This window comes from Argiope bruennichi, chromosome X1 (genome assembly GCF_947563725.1).
Source record: "Argiope bruennichi chromosome X1, qqArgBrue1.1, whole genome shotgun sequence".
In the NCBI taxonomy this organism is placed as follows: Eukaryota; Metazoa; Arthropoda; class Arachnida; order Araneae; family Araneidae; genus Argiope; species Argiope bruennichi.
The window spans coordinates 61,775,575-61,797,562 of NC_079162.1; the positions used below are offsets into that span (position 1 = coordinate 61,775,575).

The 21,988-nt window shown below is 27.2% G+C and overlaps 1 protein-coding gene across 3 annotated transcripts in view; it reads right to left on the bottom strand.

The window, feature by feature from the left end:
- Positions 1-21,988, bottom strand: part of LOC129959549 (fibroblast growth factor receptor-like 1) — a 228,584-nt gene that overhangs the window by 91,301 nt on the left and 115,295 nt on the right. For 2 of the 3 annotated variants that reach the window (XM_056072444.1, XM_056072443.1), the window contains exon 2: positions 7,944-8,042. In XM_056072444.1, the coding sequence (XP_055928419.1) occupies positions 7,944-8,010 (67 nt within the window). In that variant the 5' untranslated portion in view covers positions 8,011-8,042. Of the gene's footprint in view, positions 1-7,943; positions 8,043-8,724; positions 8,771-21,988 lie in introns of those variants that run through there. The other variant, XM_056072445.1, reaches the window with a different exon arrangement.

The following is a 21,988-nucleotide window of genomic DNA, read 5'->3' on the forward strand; positions in this document are numbered from 1 at the left end:
CGTGTTTCAGGATATTTCAACGGTGCGTGTGGTCCTCCCAGGCAATTATAGCCGTAATCAACCACAAAGTGTAATTTGTCTCCGTCGGTGAAGTTATTAAAGTCAAGAGCGTAGACGTGGTTAGAATATATCTGCATGAAATCACCCTGCTTTTTCATTCTCCTGTATAATACTAATACATTTTTTTTGATTATCTTAATCAGCTTTACAACTATCTTTAAATCAATACGGAATCATAAATATTTGTATTAAGATTTGCTATGTCAATATAAAATGATCAATATGTCCTCCTGGTAATAAGTCGTCTGCTAACGACTCCTAAATGACAGTCGCGTTATAAGGGTGATGGCTTAATGGTCTAAGTAATTTGCCCACCTTAATAGTTACTGGATTGAAGCAATCAACAATCATCTTTTGGTTAAATTCGGTCATCAAGAGTTCATTGAATGATAGAAATAAAATTTTAGCCGGCATTGCGCATTATTGAGATGATTTGATTAATTTTTTCTGGAAAATATAAAATCTGAGATTATTCCGAAGAAGACAAAATTTATGTTTTTAATATTTAATGATGTACACCGCTCTTTAGAAAAAAAATGTTTTTAATCGCTTTAACAGTAATCAGAACGAGTAAATTCGAAAATATCAATTGATAGCTTCGTGAATGCATTATTAAATAGTGATCAACTTGTACTGTTTTGTACTGCAATTCAAATTATGGTCTGTGACAGCAATTTAAAACAAGTTTTAATAAGGAATATTTTTGATGTAAACTTTTTGGCAAAATATATTCTGTTATTACGGATTATTATATGGATTATATGAATTATTTTTCTTTCATCTGTTCTGTTTTATTCCCATAAAAATGGAGGTTAGTGCTTAGAATTTATTTTATATACAATATCTGAGCTATAAAATAGTACATGGCACAGAAGGGAATGTGTCTTCAAAAAGATGTAAAGATAAAAAAAAAATAGAACACAACATAAATAAAAAATGAAATTTGATTATTTTTATAAAAGTCACATTCTCAATTCCTAGCGCGAAACTGAGTCCACGTTTCGTTGAAATATTTGTAATAAATATGTAATTTCCAATTTTTATGTTTCTTCTCAATATAATCATTTATACTTTCTTCAGAATTCTCCCAATTTCAAATTTTTCCATAAACTAAATAAGTTATTTGAATATAATTCATTCGTTAGTGTTCATTTAAATAAAACTTTCCGTCCTTTTCTTATAAAGAACTAACTGATTTTGTTATTTAATTCAACAAAATCGTTAATTTGTGACAAAGCAAAATTTTAAGTTGCGTCAAAAATTTAGTTGAGTATACTTTCAATTTTGTATGATCATTATTGTTTTTTCTTTAGCAGATAGATAATTAATGTCATTTTGCAACATTTTTCAACTTAATATTTATTTCATATAATTACTTTACCTTGCATTAATGAAATATAATTAATTAACACATAATATTACTTGTTCCTTCACATAATATTAATATTATTACATTAGATAATAAAGATTGTAATTCAAAGTTGGATTAAAAACTGAGTGACCGCAACAGATCTAAATCATTAGTATAATAAGAGTTCTGCGGATTTTTTTTTCGAAATATTTCTTCAAAAGCAGATATATAAGCACTAAAAAAATGAATATCTATATATTTTAGTCATAAACATGCTCTTCAGTTAAAATAACCAGCAGTAAACAATTATAAATCTTTTCTTCCAGATAATAGATTTCGGGTTAAAAAAAATACCATTTAAATACCGAGATCCTAACAGAAAAGACAGAATTATTCACGGTTTGCCAAAAACTATTAAGGAATTTTATCCTTAAGGCTAAACTAACTAGTGTTTAATTAAATAAATCCACAAGAGATATCTTTTTCCGATGAACTCCCATCTTCTGAGCATTTAATAACATTTTCTCCGAATCCAAATTAAATACTTGTCACTAATTCACTTAGCTAGGAGTCTCAGTCTCGTTTACCCAAGTCTTGCACATTTCTCCCAAATAATTTATGAAGCTTGAATCAGAAACGTCTCGGAAAATAAATGTATTCCAAGTACGTAGCAACAAAGTGATGGCGTATTTCTCACTATTCATATCCCAAATTTGTATGATATATTTCCTGTCGAGTCATGGTTAATGTCCTCATTTTCGCGAAACGTTACTAAGTCTTTGGATGCGAGTTCAGTATGTAGAGTCGAAAAAGGGATAAATAATTTCCGTCAGAGACAGAGTAAACAGAAGTAATAGTTTATTCCATTATTTATGTTGCGTCACTTGAAGTTGACTCAAAATCTTTCAAATCAGAGTAAGAAGTTGGAGAACGAAATATTCGATATTGCGCACGAAAAGATCTTTTAAAAGATATATTTCATTTCAAAATGCATCATCTTGGGTGAAGGCGTGAGGTAGTGGTAGATAAATCGAACTGCAACAGACAATATATTACTGAAGAGTAATCCATTTTTTAGATTAATGTGTTTGATTCACTGTATTAATAACTAGAACTGAAATTTCAACAACGAATGTATGAAGATAATAAAAACTGGTGTTATACTCTTCAATCTAAACTTTTCATCATACTAATGTAAAACCGCTTGAATCTTTACACAATTAATGTACACAACACTATTAGGACTCGAACTCTAAATACTATTGCTACGTAATTATGATTGTGCCATCGGCTGAATTTCTCTAATTTTTAAAGATATCAAAAATTGATAAAATTATTCTAAAAAATAGATTTTTTTTTGTTAATATAAATGCACTAAACATCATGAAAACATACAATCGTTTCTATTCTATCATGCAAAATTATAATTGTAAAATGAAAAACAGATAAAATCTAGCATATTCAAATTCTGACAATGTTAAATATCTAACAGTCCGCTTAGATATAAAGGATGACAAATCTGCTTCCAGGAGTTTGGCCTATTCAAGAATTTTTTAATACATAGCATAATTATTCCATTCCTTCCATAATTCTTTTTCTGATGTTTTCACAAAGATCAACACTTGAATATAAAAAAAATCATTTTTTTTTAATCAAAACCTATTTTAAAGTATAAAGCATTTTTTGTTAACATTTCCAAAGGAATGAAAGAAAAAATAGTACATTCTTCTAACACTGAAAATCGAGAATGGTGGGGAACAGTTCTTTTTTAAAGAAGCAAAATAGTTCTTCCTTGATACCCAACACATGGTAAACTAAAAGTTACTGTCTCTTAAAGATTTATTATTTCTAATAAATTTAATGTAACAATGATCTCTTTTGGTATAAATTCTTACCGCCCACGTTGGATCTTCAGCACTTTTCCCTCTTAACGGTATACGAAATACTTTTTTTTTAAATACAACAATTGGCATTTTTCAGTTTGTAAAAACAGCTGTTGGGTTGCCACCCAAAATAAAGCACATGCTTTATATCATGCTTGACAAGATGCCTTCACTTTCCCTCCCACTAAATCACCCTATGAAAAAAATAGGAGATCCCAATCTAGATAGGCCTGTCACTCTCATGACTTGATTAGTCACTCGGAGAGGCTTATGCTGAATTATACAATGTAAACAATGAGAGAATTATTACAAAACAATATTCAGCAAGAGAAGCAGGTGAAGTATAACTTAATCGGTAAAACACAATATAAAAATAAAAAAGTTATTTTCAACTTTTCTGATGTGTTTGTTATGTTGCTTTTTAAGCTTTCAGAAAAGCAATAGAATAATAAAGACTATTTTAAAAACATGTGAGACAAAAATAAACATTCATCTTTAAAAATAGGTTTCCTCGCTTATATTCTCTTTTATCACAGTTTTTGTTTAAAAATTTAAAGCATTATTAGAATTAACTTAGAATTTTGATAGAAAATAAATCGAAATATTCAATTATAAAGTTGAAAATGAAAATTATTTGGTAAGAACATACAAAATATTAAAACTGATATGAATAAATTCTTTTTAAAAATTCAGAATTAAATGTCTAATAAATTATTACAAAAATGGTAAAAAACTAATATTTAGCTACATTCAGCAGGAAAATTCAAAATATTTCAAATTTCGAAAATCATACCTTGGCTTATAGAATTAATCTTTGAAATTATCGTTATACATAACGAAGTAAAAATGAAAAAAAAAATGTTTTTTTAATTTAAATATATGTCATAGAAATGAAAAAGATATTTTTTTTCAATCGGTGACAATTCAAAAATATTCCTAAAAACATTATTTACCCAGTGTATTGATTTATATAACATTGCTACATTTTTTTTTATTTTTATCATTTAATTACTTTTGAGAAACATAGTTACTAATTATTAAACTTAGTTTCTTCCTTTATTTTTTACTTGAAGAAATCCAATTTTTGATAAAGAAATTTCAAAGAAAAGCTAATACCTTTAATTAATGAAATCTAATTAAAAATAAAGCCCCTCAAGAATTAAATATTTTTTTTTCATTTCTTCCGTGTATTTCTTACTTATACTTGTTTCTACAAGTAATTTTTCAATGTTTTTGATGAAAAATTTAAGAAATCATGTATTGAGTAAAATATTTCGTTTGTTTGGTAGAAATTCCATTACTTAGATATATTCTTTTGACAAAGTTAAAAATAAATCAAATTGGGACATTTGAGAATTGTTTTTATTCCATTGTAGCTGCCAAGAAACAAAACTGCTGAAAACTCATGACTGCCGTGTGGCAAAAACTGTAATTAATTCAACCCTATAAATATAATTGGAATTTTAATAAACGAAAATTTGAACATTTTTGAATAATATGTGTTTTTATTTCAACCTAGAAAACATAATTATCATTTTCTAATTATTTTCAATATATTTAATCAAAATCATTTACTAATGAAAGCAAAAAATAAGTATATAAATAAACGATTAATTCACTGTCATTGCCGCTATAGGGAACCGGTATAGACAATAATAAATTCCAAGATATGAAAACCTGATATCGCTATATAACGCGCATGCTCCATTTCTCAGGCCAGTGACCTAATTTCTGCCTAAAGGGTTATTATACTATCTGACACGCACAAACTGAGTGAACGATAAAAAGATAATTTATTTTCTCCATAAGTGCTTAAAAATTCTGTTAAAAAAAAGAAGTAATATATGAAGGTCGAATCAGTGTGGGTTTTTAAACAACAAGAATTGCCAAAAGCAACAAAACAAGATCATGGAAATATCTCAAAACTGTTCGGTTTCGTGCGACATCTATATTAATAAAAATGATTAATCACCTTGTTTTCCTGTGATCTGTTCAGTCAAAGATCCAGCATTTAACAATTGTTTGATCATCAGGTTCAGATACAATTTATGTCTACCGTAAAGTCATAAAATAAATCATTAATGTGTAATGAAGAAAAAATTATTAAAGTGTCACAAGAAAAAGAATAGATTTTTTTTTAACATGACCTGAGTCCTAATAAAGAATACTCGTTTGTTTAGATTTGCTGCATTCCACAACTATAAAAAAAAAGGAAAAGAGAAACAGGGGAACAAAAATGTATCAAAAAATATTTCCAGAAGACAGATGAAAAATGAGAAAAATCGAATGATCGTTAGTTTGTTAGATAAGAAGGGTGTGGTTGCTTTAATTCTCGATTCCTCCTTTGTTACAATTAATATTAAATATTCGATTATGAACATATAATCTGAATCCTTAACGATGGGAAACAAGAGTATTACGCATGTAAATGAACAAGTAATATTTAGTAGTAAATTAAGTCAATTAGCGAACATTTGAAGTGCGATTGTTTGATTTCTTCAAACTGAGAATAAAAAATTTGTAACTCCTTCAATTAAAAGACGATTAATTCGCATTTCCACCATCTTCATTATTGAAGGAAAGGAATGAAATATAAATAATCTTAGCAATGTTATTTTTTATTTGCCTTTAATTCTGGTTACTTAAATGCAAAGACAATTTCAATCCTGAAACTGTAGAAGCGCATTACTATTTAGATGAAACGCTATTTAAGATAACATAATTATTGAACATGCCAATAATTTAATATAATTATGAAATAGAATATTGAAATCAGAAATTCGATAATGTATGAAATGACTGAGTTAACCTTTATGTGTTACACGAAAAAATTTCAAAAAATAATATTGGTATTCAGATTCCATTTAACCTAAGAAAAAAATTAAATTATTTAATGTAAACAAACTTATGAATATTAGATTTATTTTCAATCAAAATGAAATAGTTTATTATTGTAAGCTGCGAATTTTTAGAAATGAAATTTTTGATAAACTGAATAGATATTAGGTGATAATAATATCTTCTCTTATTAATAAATTATTCAAATATTTATTTTCACAATTTTTTGTCTATAAAATTAACTAAAAATATTATTTTTTCTTTGCATCGGTTAGGATATAATATATTTTATTTCTTTTTCGGTTTCTATAATGAATAAAAACTCTCTTCATTCAAAATACAAGTTTTCCTTTATTTATTCTTTTCCATATTTCTAAAAATCGACAATTCAATTCCCTTTTCAAAAAGATTTTAAAATTCAGGTTTCCATCCATATTTTTTAATTTAAATGTGAAATGATGATATAGAAGTTTAAGAGTTTCAATTTACTTTATTCTGTGCATCATGTTGGTTAAAACTTTTATCATATTTTAACACCTTTTTCTTTTTTAAATTTCTTTGTTTCAAATCTTCTCAATACAATCCAATGTATATAAACTGAAAATCTAATTAATGAAAATATGTATTATTTTCTTATCTGTGAAAATAATGCCTTAAAGTTATCTAGAAACAAAAACGTTCCCAAATGAGTTTTATAATTAAAGTGTCAATAGATTCGTTGGTCTTTTGTGTTGCACCCTAATTTTTATTTTAGAAAGTTAATGAGCTTTTACACTTTCTTTGTTTCTAAATCCATGTCTGGTTAGAAAATTTTTATTTGATTCTTTACGTGTTACCCAAGACTAACATGAACAAGGCGAACTCCTCCTGCGAAAATCTACTTGTTTCTGGCAGAAACAAGAAATTTGCGAACAAAGACGAGAAAGGTCGTCTTAGATAACAGTGGAACTAATCAAAATCTATTAGGTTTCTACTCATTCGATGTTACTACTGATATTTTCTTTTGAAGTATATTTAGTATTTAAATAATAAGGAATAATCGTATTGAAGTAAAACAATAATTTTATGATAAATATGTAGAAAAAACAACTTTAATCTTTTCTGAAATGTTACTTGCTATTTTATTAGCTGCTATCAATAAATTTCTATTCAAAATATAAAATTTAAATTATTTTTTGATAACCACTTTATAAATAGTTATCACAAACTAAATTGCACGTATCTGATTTTATAAAATGCCTGAATTATTTTGTTCTTAAAACGGATGGCAAAGTAAAAAGACAAAAATTCTAGTTTGACTCCTGACTTTTTTATTATTTGTGAAAGTACTGAATGACATGAAACAAAAAAAATGTTGAATTGAAAACAAAATTATATTGTGTATTAAATTGTATTGCGTTGAAAATTTATCATCAGAAAGCATTTTAATAATCAAATTAAAATCCTTGAATTTTAACCAGAAAACTTCTAAAGGACACTATATGTTGTAATTTTTTTATAATCTAAAATAATTTTGTATAATATAGTATAAATAATAAATATAAATTCATCTCGATTGGCAGCCCCATTTATGTCCAGTGAATGTTATTTCTATCTACTTTAAAGAGGATAAAACTGGCCCCGAATTTTACAGATCTATACCAAGCATTCAGTTAATGAAATTGATCTTATTTTTATCTGTTTGAATGGGTTTAATATTTATATGTTTCTTTAATTCAATAGCAGGCACATTCATTTGATATATTTAAAAACATATGCGTATATGAAAATATAAAATAAGTGATTCAAAGTCTTCGTACATATCTACTTACTTTGTGTTAAAACCTCTTCCAAAATCGTAAGAATAAGGAAAACAAAAAAAGTAAGCACTGTCTTCATTCTTCATTATTTCTCATTCTTAATTCTTCATTCTGAAAAAAAAAGAACATCTATGTTACAAAAGTTGAAAATGCTATCAAGCCATTTAAAACAGTAATTTTTTATTTATTGATATATAATTTCCAAAATAATTTTGAATTGCATTATGAATGTAATTCTATAAATATGTTTTAATGAATACATTTCATGAAAATATTTTTTTTAAAAAAGACAGGAAATTAGAAACAGAAACAAGTGTGAAGATTTCTTTGTATCATATTGATAATGCGATTAGAATTTCAACTGAAATGCACTTTTTAATTTCCAATTCAGGAGCATTTTTTACTTTTACTTAGTAATATTTATTATTTTTCAAATTAATATTTTTATTAATGAAATTAATATGTATTCAATCTGTCCTTTTATTAAATATCGATAAAACTAATTTTAATTAATTGAATTAATTATTATTCATTGATTATTAGATTCTTAACCTCCAAGAAAAAATAATTTAATCGTAAACATTTATGTTAAATCATCTCTTATAATAACCATCCTATTATTTGAAATGAATCGCTAGAGATAAAATTTAGCAATAAACTTTATTTTTTAATTACTGGAAATCTAAAAATGCTCAGTGTTTATATATTCTTTATATAACCATTTCATTTTATTCAGTCACACAAAAATTTTAAGCAGCTGACAGTAAGTGGGTAAACAAATATCATAAGCAACCACAAATGCTATCCACAATGTGAGCTTCTGTTAGAAATGACTCGCGATGGTTAAGACATCAACGATAAGAGGCACTCTGCATACGATATTCCCATCGGCAGAGGTTGAGGCAGTTTATCTGGCTGTTGTAAATCACGTTTCTTGATCTTGCGTAGAGTCGACTGACAGGTGAAAGAGGATAGAGTTCAAGATGCGCAGCTGTTTCATCTGAGTCACGGAACGAAGCGTGTTGCATGAGGCGGGTAAATGCCGGACTTAGAATAAACATTGCATTTTGGCAAGGTATTGACTAATGCTAGTGGGTGGGCGGACAAATGAGTGATTATTTATATTAATCAATGAAATGAACATAAATCCATTTTCCCTATCACAGGCGAAAGTGGATATTTATTGCAATTAGGCGTGGTACATAATTTAAGAAATAGTACTTATTTCTTTCACTTTGTTTTTATAAATCTTGAGAACCTTAATTAAAAAAATTCCTTTTTTTTATTTTTGCAGTTTATGAATTGTATTTCCAAATGGATTTGCTTGATTATCCCATATCTCTAAATTAAAATTAATATAAATAAAAATGAAATACATAAACAGTTTGTACCCTTTAAAAATGTAAATTACTGAGCGGATTGTCAAGAGATCTGGCCACCAGTACTTAGAGGAATAAGGAAAACTTTAATGAAGGTTTCGTGAAGTAATAAAATTTATATATCAGAACATAGTAAAGCTTATTTTAGGATTAGTGTTTCCATTCCTATTGAATGAATTTGTGGATTTTCGAAATCGTTTTGTTTATTTGCCTTCGAAATGATACGTACAATTATTTTTATATGTTTTTATTCTTCTTTTAAAATTATTTGAATTTATGGCCGGAGGTCAACCGATAAATTACTAGAACCATGCTATATTTATAATGCCTCAGCTAATTTTAGGTTTCGGCGATTTTTAAAAATCGTTTGTAGCAATCTATAATATTCCGATGAGTTATAAAAATCGTTGAGGGTAGCTAATATTTTCCTTTTAATTCAAAACAAAACTGCAGACGATTTTTTTTTGTTTGTTTTTTGTTTCGGCTAGATTTGATGATAGACGAATGAGGTATAAGAATTGAGTGATACTAGACGAGTATACATATAATAGATGAGTTGGGAGATGGAACAAATCAAAGCCGGAACTGCCTACATTTAATTCTTTAAAGAAAGGAATGAATATGTTTTCATTTCTGCTAACGCCGGTTATATCAACTAAAGTCTGAATAAAGTTTTATGGAAAAAGTATAATATAATTTTCTTAAATGAACCAAAATATTCTGCTTTCAAATGAATTGATCAAATAAGGCTATATAATGAGATAAGCAGAGAACTAATTTTAAAATATCTCAGTTTATATATTATGTCAATTAAATATTGAACTGACTAATTAAAAAAATCCCTTGATAAGCTGAAAGAATATAATTATCTATTATCTTAAGAAGCAATTTATTATATCTTCGAAAAAATAGTTTGGCTTTTCAAGCTAATTTCGTGATGAGTTACAAAGCATTTTTAATATTTATTTTGGGAAGGTGGAGTTCTAGTTAAAATAGCAAATTAACAGAAAAAATAATTATGCATAAAAAATGCATATAAGACAAAATAATTCCTACAATATAGTTACAAAATAAATAATGATTAATTACCGTTCTTTGGGACAGACATTTTGTTGTTGTTGTTGAACATATTTAGGTGAAAGATTAAAGAAAGAAGAAAACATCATAAGAAATTATTTCATAGACTTATATATTATTTATCGATATCTTATATATTTGCTTTAAAAATCTTTCCTTCGTAAGGACGTTTTTAAATGAATCTGAATTTAATTGGAGGAGAGATTCACCAAATTTAAAGATCCCAGTGAAAATTATTGTATGCATACACATTGCATCTATTGTATATTTTCTTGTATATAATAGTAATTCAATTACGAACTTTGATGCATTTAACATCTAATACACGTATTCGATCTGTCTTATTCCTTATATTTAATGTGTAAGCATTAACCATCATTAAATCTCCTGTCAATTCTTTAAATTTCTTAAATTTTTAGTGTTTTGCAATAGAAATGTCATCAGAGGATTTGGAGCAAAATAACAAATTTTTTCTTCAATGCAAAATAATAATTTAGTTAAACTCATTTTTCTGCTATTCTTTGATTTTGAAGTTAATTCTGGACTTTTCAAATTAAGTAATCCGGATATTTTTCAAATTCAATAACCCAAAATAAATAATCTAATATAAACCGCTTTTAATTTTAATGTAAATGGGTGCTATAAATGCTTATTTTTCAAACGTTGTAAACTTTCAATATTGCATTTTCAAATAGTGTTTTTAAACCTGGTTTCTAACTTCATTTCTTTTATGAAGACTGTTGATTTCTGTCAAATAGTTTTGAAATCCTACCTTTTAACGAATATGCAATATCTTATAGAAGGAAAGCAATATAATTAAAAGCTCATTACATAACGTCTCTATAGCAATACAATATTTAAACTTCGCAAATATTTTAAAGCATTTATTCAATAAATTGTAAATTAAATCTTTCATGGTGTCGAAGAAAAAAAAATTATCATTTCTTAATTTTTTAATATATGATTTCCATACCTGAGCTACTGCCAAAAAGAAAATTTGAATTCTATACATCTTACACATGAAACACAAAAATATCGAAATAACTGTATGTATTTTGTTCAAACAAAAGGCATCTACATCTAAATATTTGATGCATTCTTAACCGTCCATTTGAAAGTTACAAATAAAAACTACAGAATATTTTGAAGTTTCCAAATTAAACTAAAAAAATCTTCCTGATAGAAATTTGAAGTATAAATCGTCTGGTAAAAGAATATTTTTTGATTAATTCTTAAATGTTTCTAAATAAAGTATTTTAATATTGTCTGCATTACGTACTTTAATGAGAAAAATTCAACAAGTTCCGCTCAAATGGCAACACTACTCAATGTAGATATAAATTCCTTTTTTATTCCAATACAGTACTCTTGACTCACCACAGATTTTAAAATCATATACAAGAAACTTTTATGTAATTAGAATTCTCCACTTGACTAAAATAATTGAGATCTTCAACAGATTATTAATTTCGCATATTTTTTTCACTTAACAATTTTTTCAATTTATGTGCAAAATGGTTTGTATAAAAATTAAAATATGCAGATTCAACTTTATTTAGAATGCAAACATTAACAAGTTTATTCACCCAAAATAGCTGCTAAACCGAGAATTCATTTTTTTTTATTTAAACATGACCGCAATGCTTTTAATACTAAACAAATGAAGCCACAACAATTCATACAAAAAAAAACATTACGTAATTGTTATCTTTGTACATCTATAGCATATATGTATCTAATTGCAGACGGGGAAATCATATTATTTAACTGCCATATTTGTTCACGTGCCATTCGTAATTACAGCTTGCTATAAAAAAATACGAAAATATATATTACTGTGATAGTTACAATGCAAGTAAACGGCCTCACACAATGGTAGAAAATATGGCATATTCAATTTCATGAGATGCGTATATTATCATTTATTTTAAGAGCTCACTTAGACGAATGAGGTGTACCTCACTGGAAAATCTTCATCTTAGCTGTTTATTTAGCACAAATTACAGTTTTAAGAGCAACTGTTCTTGTTTTTGCATTGCGCTCTTCGTATTTTTTTATTCATGAATTCATCAACCTTTATTGCTTCCGGCACGGCAACTGCTTTTTCTTTCGTGGAACGATAATATTTGAGGTACCCTGATGCTCTAAGTAGTAACTTTATATATGTATAACGCAGACAAGGCATATAAAAATCTTCTCAAATCTTGACAGTCGAAAGCCTTTTTTGTGAAAGAAACAGAAAATTTTCGTTTAGATGCCATGGAAAACTTCTTTTCGGTGAGAAGTTTATAAATAAATAAAACACACCGAGTTCTTTCATACAGAACATCTCATAAAGAAACAGGTGGCAGTTATCAATAATTTATGTTTAAGTATGCAGATGTTTCAAAGGGTTTATGACAGAAAAACAACAGAAATTATTTCAATAATTAAACGTGTGAAACATAGCATAAATTATAATATCGAAAACATGCCATTAATAAATCATTTAAACAAAAAAAAATGATTTTAGAAGCATGAATTAGTAGAGACACCGGATAAAATTTTAATTGCAGAGGCAAAGAAACAAAAACGTGAGTCTTATAAAAATTTTACCGTTTTCATAAAAAAGTTTTCATTTCAAATTACTCATAAGTATTTCCATAATCAGAATATTTAATATGAAGCATACTCATATAGATACTTGTTACATACATTTCAATATAATAAATAAATAGTCCCCAAACAATTATTGCTGTACTTAAAAAAATATCATTGGTTTTGACTAATTCGTCTTTGCTTAGCAAGGGTTTTAGTCCCCCCCCCCTCAAAAAAAAAAAAAAGCAAAGATTTTTTTTTCTAAAACTGTCAGAAAGAATATTCTAATTTAAAAATTTGTTTTGAATATTTTATAAGCAGCGCACATTAAAAAAGTTCATTATTAATAAAATTACCAAATATTAAAAAGTAACATAAAATGCTTTTCAATAAATATAACATCTCACCTTACTTATCGTATAAAGTAACGGTCACTAACTATGAGTAACATTCATAGCAAATATATGAAATATGATTCGGATCATACTAATAAGGACGTAATATCATAGTAGTCTCGCCTTTGGGACAGAAGGGTTCAGGTGTTTAAAGCCGTCTCTAGGTATGTGTGTGTTCGGTGTATGTTAAATCGAACTTTAACAGTTCCACGACTTCTCACTTATGTGACTCGGGAATTTAGAAAAGAGAATGGCAGTTCAGGTGCCAACCTCGTCATCTGATCACGTTTCAAAACTTTCAGGTCCATCACAAAATAGCTCTAGCATTGCTTCAAAACAGGAAGTTAATACAGCTAAATTAAACTCTTATGTTACCAATATCAGAACACTAAGGGCTAATCACACATAATAATATATTCATTGCAATACAGACGAAAATGTCTTGTCTAAATGTTGTTCAAAATTTCTAACGGTTTGTCTGATGGCATTCTAAATTATTATTTGTTTAATGGCTTAATGAAGGAAAAACTGCTTTGCTAACGTCCAGAAATAATTTTGTTTTAACTATCTAAAACATTAAATATAAGTTTCCGCGCTCATTTTTTTAATTATTACTCCAGAATATTGTGATGAAGGATAGAATTTCTAAATCTTTGTTTGGTTTCTTCAGCTTCATAGTTTTATGAGTCTTTTTTTAGACTAATGATACATGTAAGTACGCTATCAAATTGATAATTATATGTCAGTATAAGATTAAAAATACTTTTTACAGTTTTTTTTTTCAGAATATTATTATCAGAAAAGAGAAAAACAAAACAGTCCATTTTATATTCAAACAGAATACGAAATGAAAGAACTAATTTTCATTCTTGAATGTGTGCCATGCAACCCATTACTGATTGAAAAGCTCATTACGTTAAATTTTTAAAGCACCTTGGTTGAAGTGGGTTAGTAATGAATTATGTAATGTAACTACCTGAACAAAAACGTCCTTGTATAAAAAAAAACTCTGAACTGAATTACGATATTTTCCACTGAAGCGAGTTTTCGCTCTACTTTAGAATTATGAGTTACTCTTTATTATAATTTTTTAATACTTATAAGAGCATTTTAATGTAGCAAGCGCAAAATCATTTTTTTATAATATATCTGCAGTTAAAAGTAACTTATTAAATAATATAACCTACAATAAAACTGGTTAGGGTGACAGATTCAATGAATTGTAGAAAAAAATATTGTTTGTTTCTTTTAAAGAGAGAAGATCAATGGAAGTATAAGTTTCCACTTTTAATAAAATAGGAAATTAATTTTGTTCAAGTTATAGAAAGTATAATGTTCATAATCTTGTTTAAAAGGTTCTTTATGTTAGGCTATATTCACATTTTTATAATGAAATAATTTAGCAAAAATGATATCAAGATTAACACCTGACTCAAAAATGGTAATTACATCAATTGTGTAATTGTGAAGAATTGTGATAAAAAAAAAGATTAACATTCTTAACAAAGAAGGGCCACAATAAATTCTTCGATGGGCGGAAATTTAAAGTTTCGGAAAATCATTTTAATTCTGAAAAGTTTTATTTCGAAAAATTCATTTAATTAGTTCAATTAATTAAAATTATTAAGAAAGAAAATTCATTCAATTAGTTTTATTTCAGAAATTTCATTTAAAGTTTTATTCATTATTCATTTAATAGTTAGTTATATGGATAAATATTTTTAAATATAAATTAAAGAAAAAGAATCAAAGTGATAAATGCATAATTCAGATAGCTATTCATTAATTTGTAACTTACTTAATTATATTATCGATTGCTGTGAATTCTTTTCTGTAGCAATATATAAATATTATTTATCGGAAAATTATTTTCAAAATGCAGCAATATTTATGAAACGATAAATGGAAAGTAAAAATAATATCAAACAAAGGTAAGAATAATATATCTTGATCAAAACGCAGAATTTACTATCCAAATAAATATATCCGATATTAATTGGTTGTTTAGCTTTCTGGCCGTGAACTTTTTATGATTCTTTAATACGAAGAGAGTAAACAGAAAGAAAAGAGGAATAAGAAATACATAAAGAAATAAGAGACGAATTATCTTTAAGCGCATCATTTAGCAAAGCAATCAACCGAAACCTTATGACTTTTAACAAATGAACATCTGTTATTAGCTTGTCATCATCTTCTTTCTGAAAAACATATGTCTGCCTGAAGAACATCTGTTATTTACTGCCAGCGTTGCAATAACTAATACAAAACGTTCTTTTTTTATTCAAATTTCATGACTTTTGACATTGGCATTTATTTGGAAACTAAGGCCAAGTAAATAAGTTACGTACGAGGAAAAGGGCCAAGATTAATTATTACTGCATGAAGGTAAAGTATACCCTTCATTAATAAATATAAATATACTCTGTTTTAACTAATTTTAATACACGTTATTGTTGTTCAGCTATGAAGGCAGAGTTAAGTGCACTAAAATTTTGGTAATATAGTTTCTTTTACATTGATCATTTATATCTTTTAGCAGAATGCGAAATTATTGATTTCCACTATAAAAAATAAACGAGTATCCAAATATCAAATATTTTTAAGGATTCACAAAAAGAAATGATAATGAATTTATATATTTTAAAATAAAAACATATGTTTATTTTCAGAAGAAATTTTTTAAAAATAATGTTGTACTACAAAATCAATTCTTTTTTTTTATCTCCAGAATAGATACCTGCATATGCTGGCCAGACTGAACACTGTAACATGCTTAAGATTAATTGCCATGTGTTCAAAGGGATCTAAAATAATAACTTGTAATTCTGATTACATGAAGATGAAATTTCAAAATAGTTTCTGAAGGAGAAGAATGGAAAGATCATTCTTCCTGTTAAAGTCAATGAAAATAAGACTTTATCCTTTGGTATCCTTGAGTTGCATTTAGGTTGCAGGATCGTGTATTTGCAATTAACTATAAAAATTACCAACAGGCGTAATATGGTGATACTATAGGATAAAGCATTAAAACTATCAATAGGGTAATTAGATTACATATAGATTTATTTCGTGAGTATGGTGAAAATCTGATGTTTTCGTGATATAGCATCTGTACCAAATAAAGACGGTAAGAAGAGCAGAAATAACCAACTCATCTGATTTTAGAAAAAGACAAATCCAAAGAATAAGAAAAAAATTTATGAATCTACCAATTTTACTGGATCTATCACAGGAATATGCATTTTGAACGCCTATTAGCCTGCAGATTAACAGCAAAATCTGCCACAAAACTACATTTGTAGTCAGGAGATAACATAGATGATCTCATTCATTTAAATCATTGCGTATATGAGAAATTGCATTTAAATGAATGAGAAAATACAGAACGGAAGACGGTCGACCGTTTGACGGATATGATTCAAAATCTGATAGAAATCAATATTTCAGATGCTAAAAACAGTATCAAATTTTATCTATCTGGCTCATAGCATTTTGTATCTATCGAGTTCACTTGTACTCGAATAGCTACAAAGGCAGATTTCCTGTGAATGGATTTCGTTCAAAATATAATAGAAATCTACATATTTCGTTGTAATTCCATATACCAAATTTCTGTAGTCTAGCTCAAACACTTTTTGAATTCTTGTGTTAAAGGACAGACTGAATAACTGACAGATAGACGGACACAATTCCAAAAATGTGTTATATGAACCTAAGGTGGTCTGAAACGTCATCATTAGATTAATCAAAATATCGAGTTTCGATTTTTTTTTTTTTTTTTTTTTTTTTTTTATGATTACAATACTTCCTCTTTACTTCCTATACGAGAAAGTAAAAATTTGATTATCTGACGAACTGCAACGTTTTAGCCTTAAAAACTCGGTTAAACAATGTCAAAATTACTTTTAATTTTCATTAGAACATTTTGAACCTGAAAAAAAAATCATTCTTTTGCAGCTCAATTCCAGTAACTGATATCACTATCATATACTACTGTAACAATAACGATCGGAACTGATTTAGCAACGCATTCGATTCTATTATGCTTATCAAAAAATTACATAGATAGCAAAGAATCATAAATTGTATTCTCTACCAAGGAACTGCCCATAAAAAAAATGACCGAGGAAAAAAAAACACCAGTTGGGTCAAAAGCAGAATGACCAGCTCCAACATCATCCTTTTCTTTCTTTCTTTTTTTCTTTATTTATTTCGCTTGGCTTATTCCTAAATATTTCAGCAATAAGGAAAAAGGCTTAGAACAATCTGATATTCTTTTACGGTTCTTTTGGTAAGAAAAAACTGTGTTTTCGAAATCTTACTTTGCTCCGAAAGCTCTTTAAGTTAAACTTGAGTAAAATTTTTGAAAACGTATGTTGTGTGTTATTTAATAACATACGAAAAAGACAGATTTCTGGAAGAACTAAAGTTTTGGATGAAAAAGAATATTTTTGAGGCAATGTTTTGCTATTTCCAACTAGATAAGACATTTTTTTAACCTTTAGACAAGTAATAGTATTTTAGAAGTTCATTTTTAAGAATGCTAGATAAATCCATATCAAGTTATGTCATATCATTATTTCGTTAGTTTTGAAAAATAACTTTCTTAATGTTTTGTATGATTCGATTTTCTTGCTGAATTACCTGTTGTAAGATTAAATTAGAATTTAGATTTAACGAAAATAATCAGTGGTATATTTCTGATTATGTAAATTAGGCAGCTGCCTATGACCGCTGGAATGAGAGAGGACGCTTGCAGATAGATTAGAAAATACTGATAGCATAGTTATCAAATTTTAAAAAATATAAATTCTATAAATTAAAGAATATTACGAAAAGTTTGAAAATCATTATTAAATAAATTAAAATATACTTAATTATTTATTATAATATATTATAATATTAATTATTAATGCAACTGATTATGCTGTATTCCATTTAACAGGTCCTTCAAAATAATATTCTTAAATATTATATTTATTTGAAGCTCATTATTTCCTTATAATCTTTCATAACAATTTAGTGCCTTTATTTGTAAGAAAAGAAATAATCTAATTACTTATGTTTCGGTTTAGAATAATTTTCCTACTTAAGTAATTTCTCCCACAATATAATATTAAAAATGAAAAACGAATTTCCAAAGTCTGCTATGATAAAAAAAATTATTCTAAATTAAATCATTAACATTTTGGCCAAGTTAAAAATTTGTAAAAATGAGAAATTAAACTATCCAATTATTAAAAAAGAGACCTCATAATATGTACTGTCTACGAAGAAAATGCTAGTTCCGCTAAAATAAATAATATTGCAATTGTTTTATTTATTTCTTAATTTTCCACATAATGCAAAGGATTTATAATCGAAAACTCATTTTTTTTAACGCGCACAAACATTCTCATTTGGCTTATTTTTTAATTGAAAAAATCGTTTTTGATTGTAATAAAATATCAAAAACAATTCATATCTTCATAACAGATTTGAGAATGCCTTTTCTGTCGATTATTAGCTTTTTAAAATTAAAGATTATTAAAAAATTTGAATGAGAAGAAAGTAAAAGGTTCTAAGTAAAAAAAAAAAAAAATAAGTATTATTGTTTTTAGCTTTTGGCAGCTTGTTTCTGCTGATTTTTCTGCACTGACAGTTCTTTATACACGATGTTATTTAACGCCGCTGGACTGTTAGTTATTCTTAAATTATCATTATTTACTTTAAATGCCTTTAAACATTAAAATGCCTTTAAATGCGTTTAAACATTTTATTTATTTATACTCATCCAGTTTCAAATATTTTGAGTGAGAAGAGAAATTAGTAATAATAATTTGAGATACTATTGTTTAAACCAGCGGTTCTTAACCTATGGGTCGCGACCCAAAATTGGGTCGCGAAGCATATTTGTTGGGTCGCGCTGAGTCGAACCAAAAAAGTTAGTAATACACCAAATTTCAGACATTTTAGAAATGACGACTTGAAGAAATATCAACAATCGAAAATGAATGTGATTAACAAGATAAAAAAATATCCAAAAAATATAAGATCCCATTGCAACAACATATATGTGTGAGGCTGGTTTTTCGGCTCTGTGTGTAATCAAAAACAATTACCGGAATAAGTTAAATCCTGAAATAGATATAAGGTGCTCCTTGACAAGCATTCAACCGAGGTTTGAAGATCTTTGAAAATGTATTCAAGCACAAGGTTCTCATTAAAACTGTATGACTTGCATTTAAAATTTATAAGACTTAACATATGTATTGATATTTCTTTTTTTTTTAGGAATAAGTTAAAATGTTAATTATTTTCAAAAAGTTATAAATATATTTTAATTTGGTCAATAAAAATTATTAAAAACACTTGATTAGTAATTAAATTTTCCTTGGATTGAAAAGTACTTTTGTTTATCTATATTATCAAAAAAATAAATAAAAAATTTGTAAGTTAAAAAAAAATCATCATCGTAGGATTGAAGATTTTTTAAAAATACGATCTAAAATAAAGCAATGAAAAAAATGTGACTTTTTTTTTGGGTCGCGACATGAACATATTTCTCAAATTTGGGTCGCGGCTTAAAAAGGTTAAGAACCACTGGTTTAAACGGAAGTAGCATTTTGTTTAAGATCTTGCTTGTCTCACAGCAGCATTAGAAATCAATCATTAGGGATCATTTATGCCATACACTAGGACGAATAAGATACAATAGCTTTATAATTAACTTGTAATTCGCTTTATTGCAAAATTGTTTAAACCTAATCCTAAAATGTTGCAAATGCAGAGAATATTTACACACTTTTAGAATGCTTTTGGACCATTTAAATTCATGCTTAAAACGTAAAGACTATTTTTTTAAATGTTCGATCTAATAGCTTTTTTTCTGGACTATAAGTCTGCATCGTGATTTATATGATAGAAGAGCTTTCTATAAAATCAACAAGGGTATTGCTTTCCATTCCTTTTCTACTACTTTCCAGAGGCCATCAGCCGTAATGAGTTTGTGCTTAGAAAGAGCTCTTTTCATCAGATTAAAGGCAGAATAGTCCATGGTGAAAGTGAGGGGACATCGCAGGAATATATTGAAAAGGTGTACATGCAATACACATATCAGTCAGCAATTTTTCAAGGAATGCAATGGTATCATTTGAAGTGAGAACTGAAGCTTTGTCTTGTTGAAATTTCACTCTTTGAATGTCACTTGATTTTAATATTTTTTTTTTCATTCGTCGTATTTTTAATTTTCCATTGTAGGTGAATTGGATCTCCATTAGATAAGCTTTTTGAGTGGTATCCAGTGAATTTTCCATTAGATAAGGCGTGAATCATATATTCCTTATTGAAACTTTCTTTGGATTGATGGAGCCAGGTTTGCATATTTTTATCTTTTCGTTTTTGACAATAAATATGCCTATTTTTGTTGCAGTTATTAAGATAAAATCTTGTTTCATCAAAGGTTACAATTTATTTCCATTGATTTTATGTTAAAAACTTTTCATGTTGAATTGTAGAAACTTTTCTGCTTAGAACCACACGCTTTTGCCAAAGGTGGTTGAGCATTATGTTTTTTAGATTTTTTTAAAGTTGTAAATCTTAGTTTATTATTTTATTTATTGTTGATACAGATGTATGTTAATGCTTTGCAACGGATTTCAGCATCGGCGGATTTTGTCTTGTTACCAGCGATTTCACTTTTAAAATATTTAAAACAATAGTGCCTTTTTCGGATATTCTTTTGAAGACTTTTTTCCATGTAGAAGTTATGATTGATGGTGTCTCCCTTTCCGATTAATAAAGCTGCTTATATACTTCGAAATTTTAATACCAAGTGTATCATAACGTTTTTTAATTATTAAATTCATATATTTATCTTCAGAAAGTGCAAAAACATATTCTTCCAACCCGTAGTTTTTTTTTTTTTTACATGCAATATTTTGAAAAAAATATGTATAAAAGTAGCAGACAATGTTTCTCATTTCAAATAATAAAATAATGCTAGAAATTTTTATTTCAAAACATTTGTGGTTTATTTAACAATTCTTCATTGAAATCATACTAAAAATGTGTAAATACCCTCTGTAGTGTTAAAAACAATCCCGGTTTTACACAGCGAAAGCAAAAAATTATTCAAATTTAGAACATTTACACTACGTATATCCGAAATTTTTTAAATGTCACAACATTTTACTGATAAAAAGGATCTTTTCTCATATTATCCGAAGTCGAAATAAGTTTAAATTCAAATGAATTCATTCGATAATATATTGCAACACATTTTAAAAACAAAAGACGAATTTTCGATTAGTGAATTTATTGGGTCTTAAGTTCTGATTGTTTTCTCAAAGTGGAGCTTCGGAAATATTTTTTATAGTTTGAAACATCTATAAAGTAGAGCTGTCAAAATACTAACTTCAGATAATACTGTTTTTATTGAAGCTGTACAAATATGATGAAATAATTTCAAAGAATGTGGCCATTAGTTACAACTCACTTCTTGGTATATATATTAAAAAGTACTAATATTAAACAAATTTACGTAGTTTAGATTTCTGAGAGCACGTGAAATTGTAAGTTATAAAATTTTACTTTTGTCATAACTTGTAGCTAATAGAAGAGTAGATAGATATCTTGTAAAAAAGAAGAA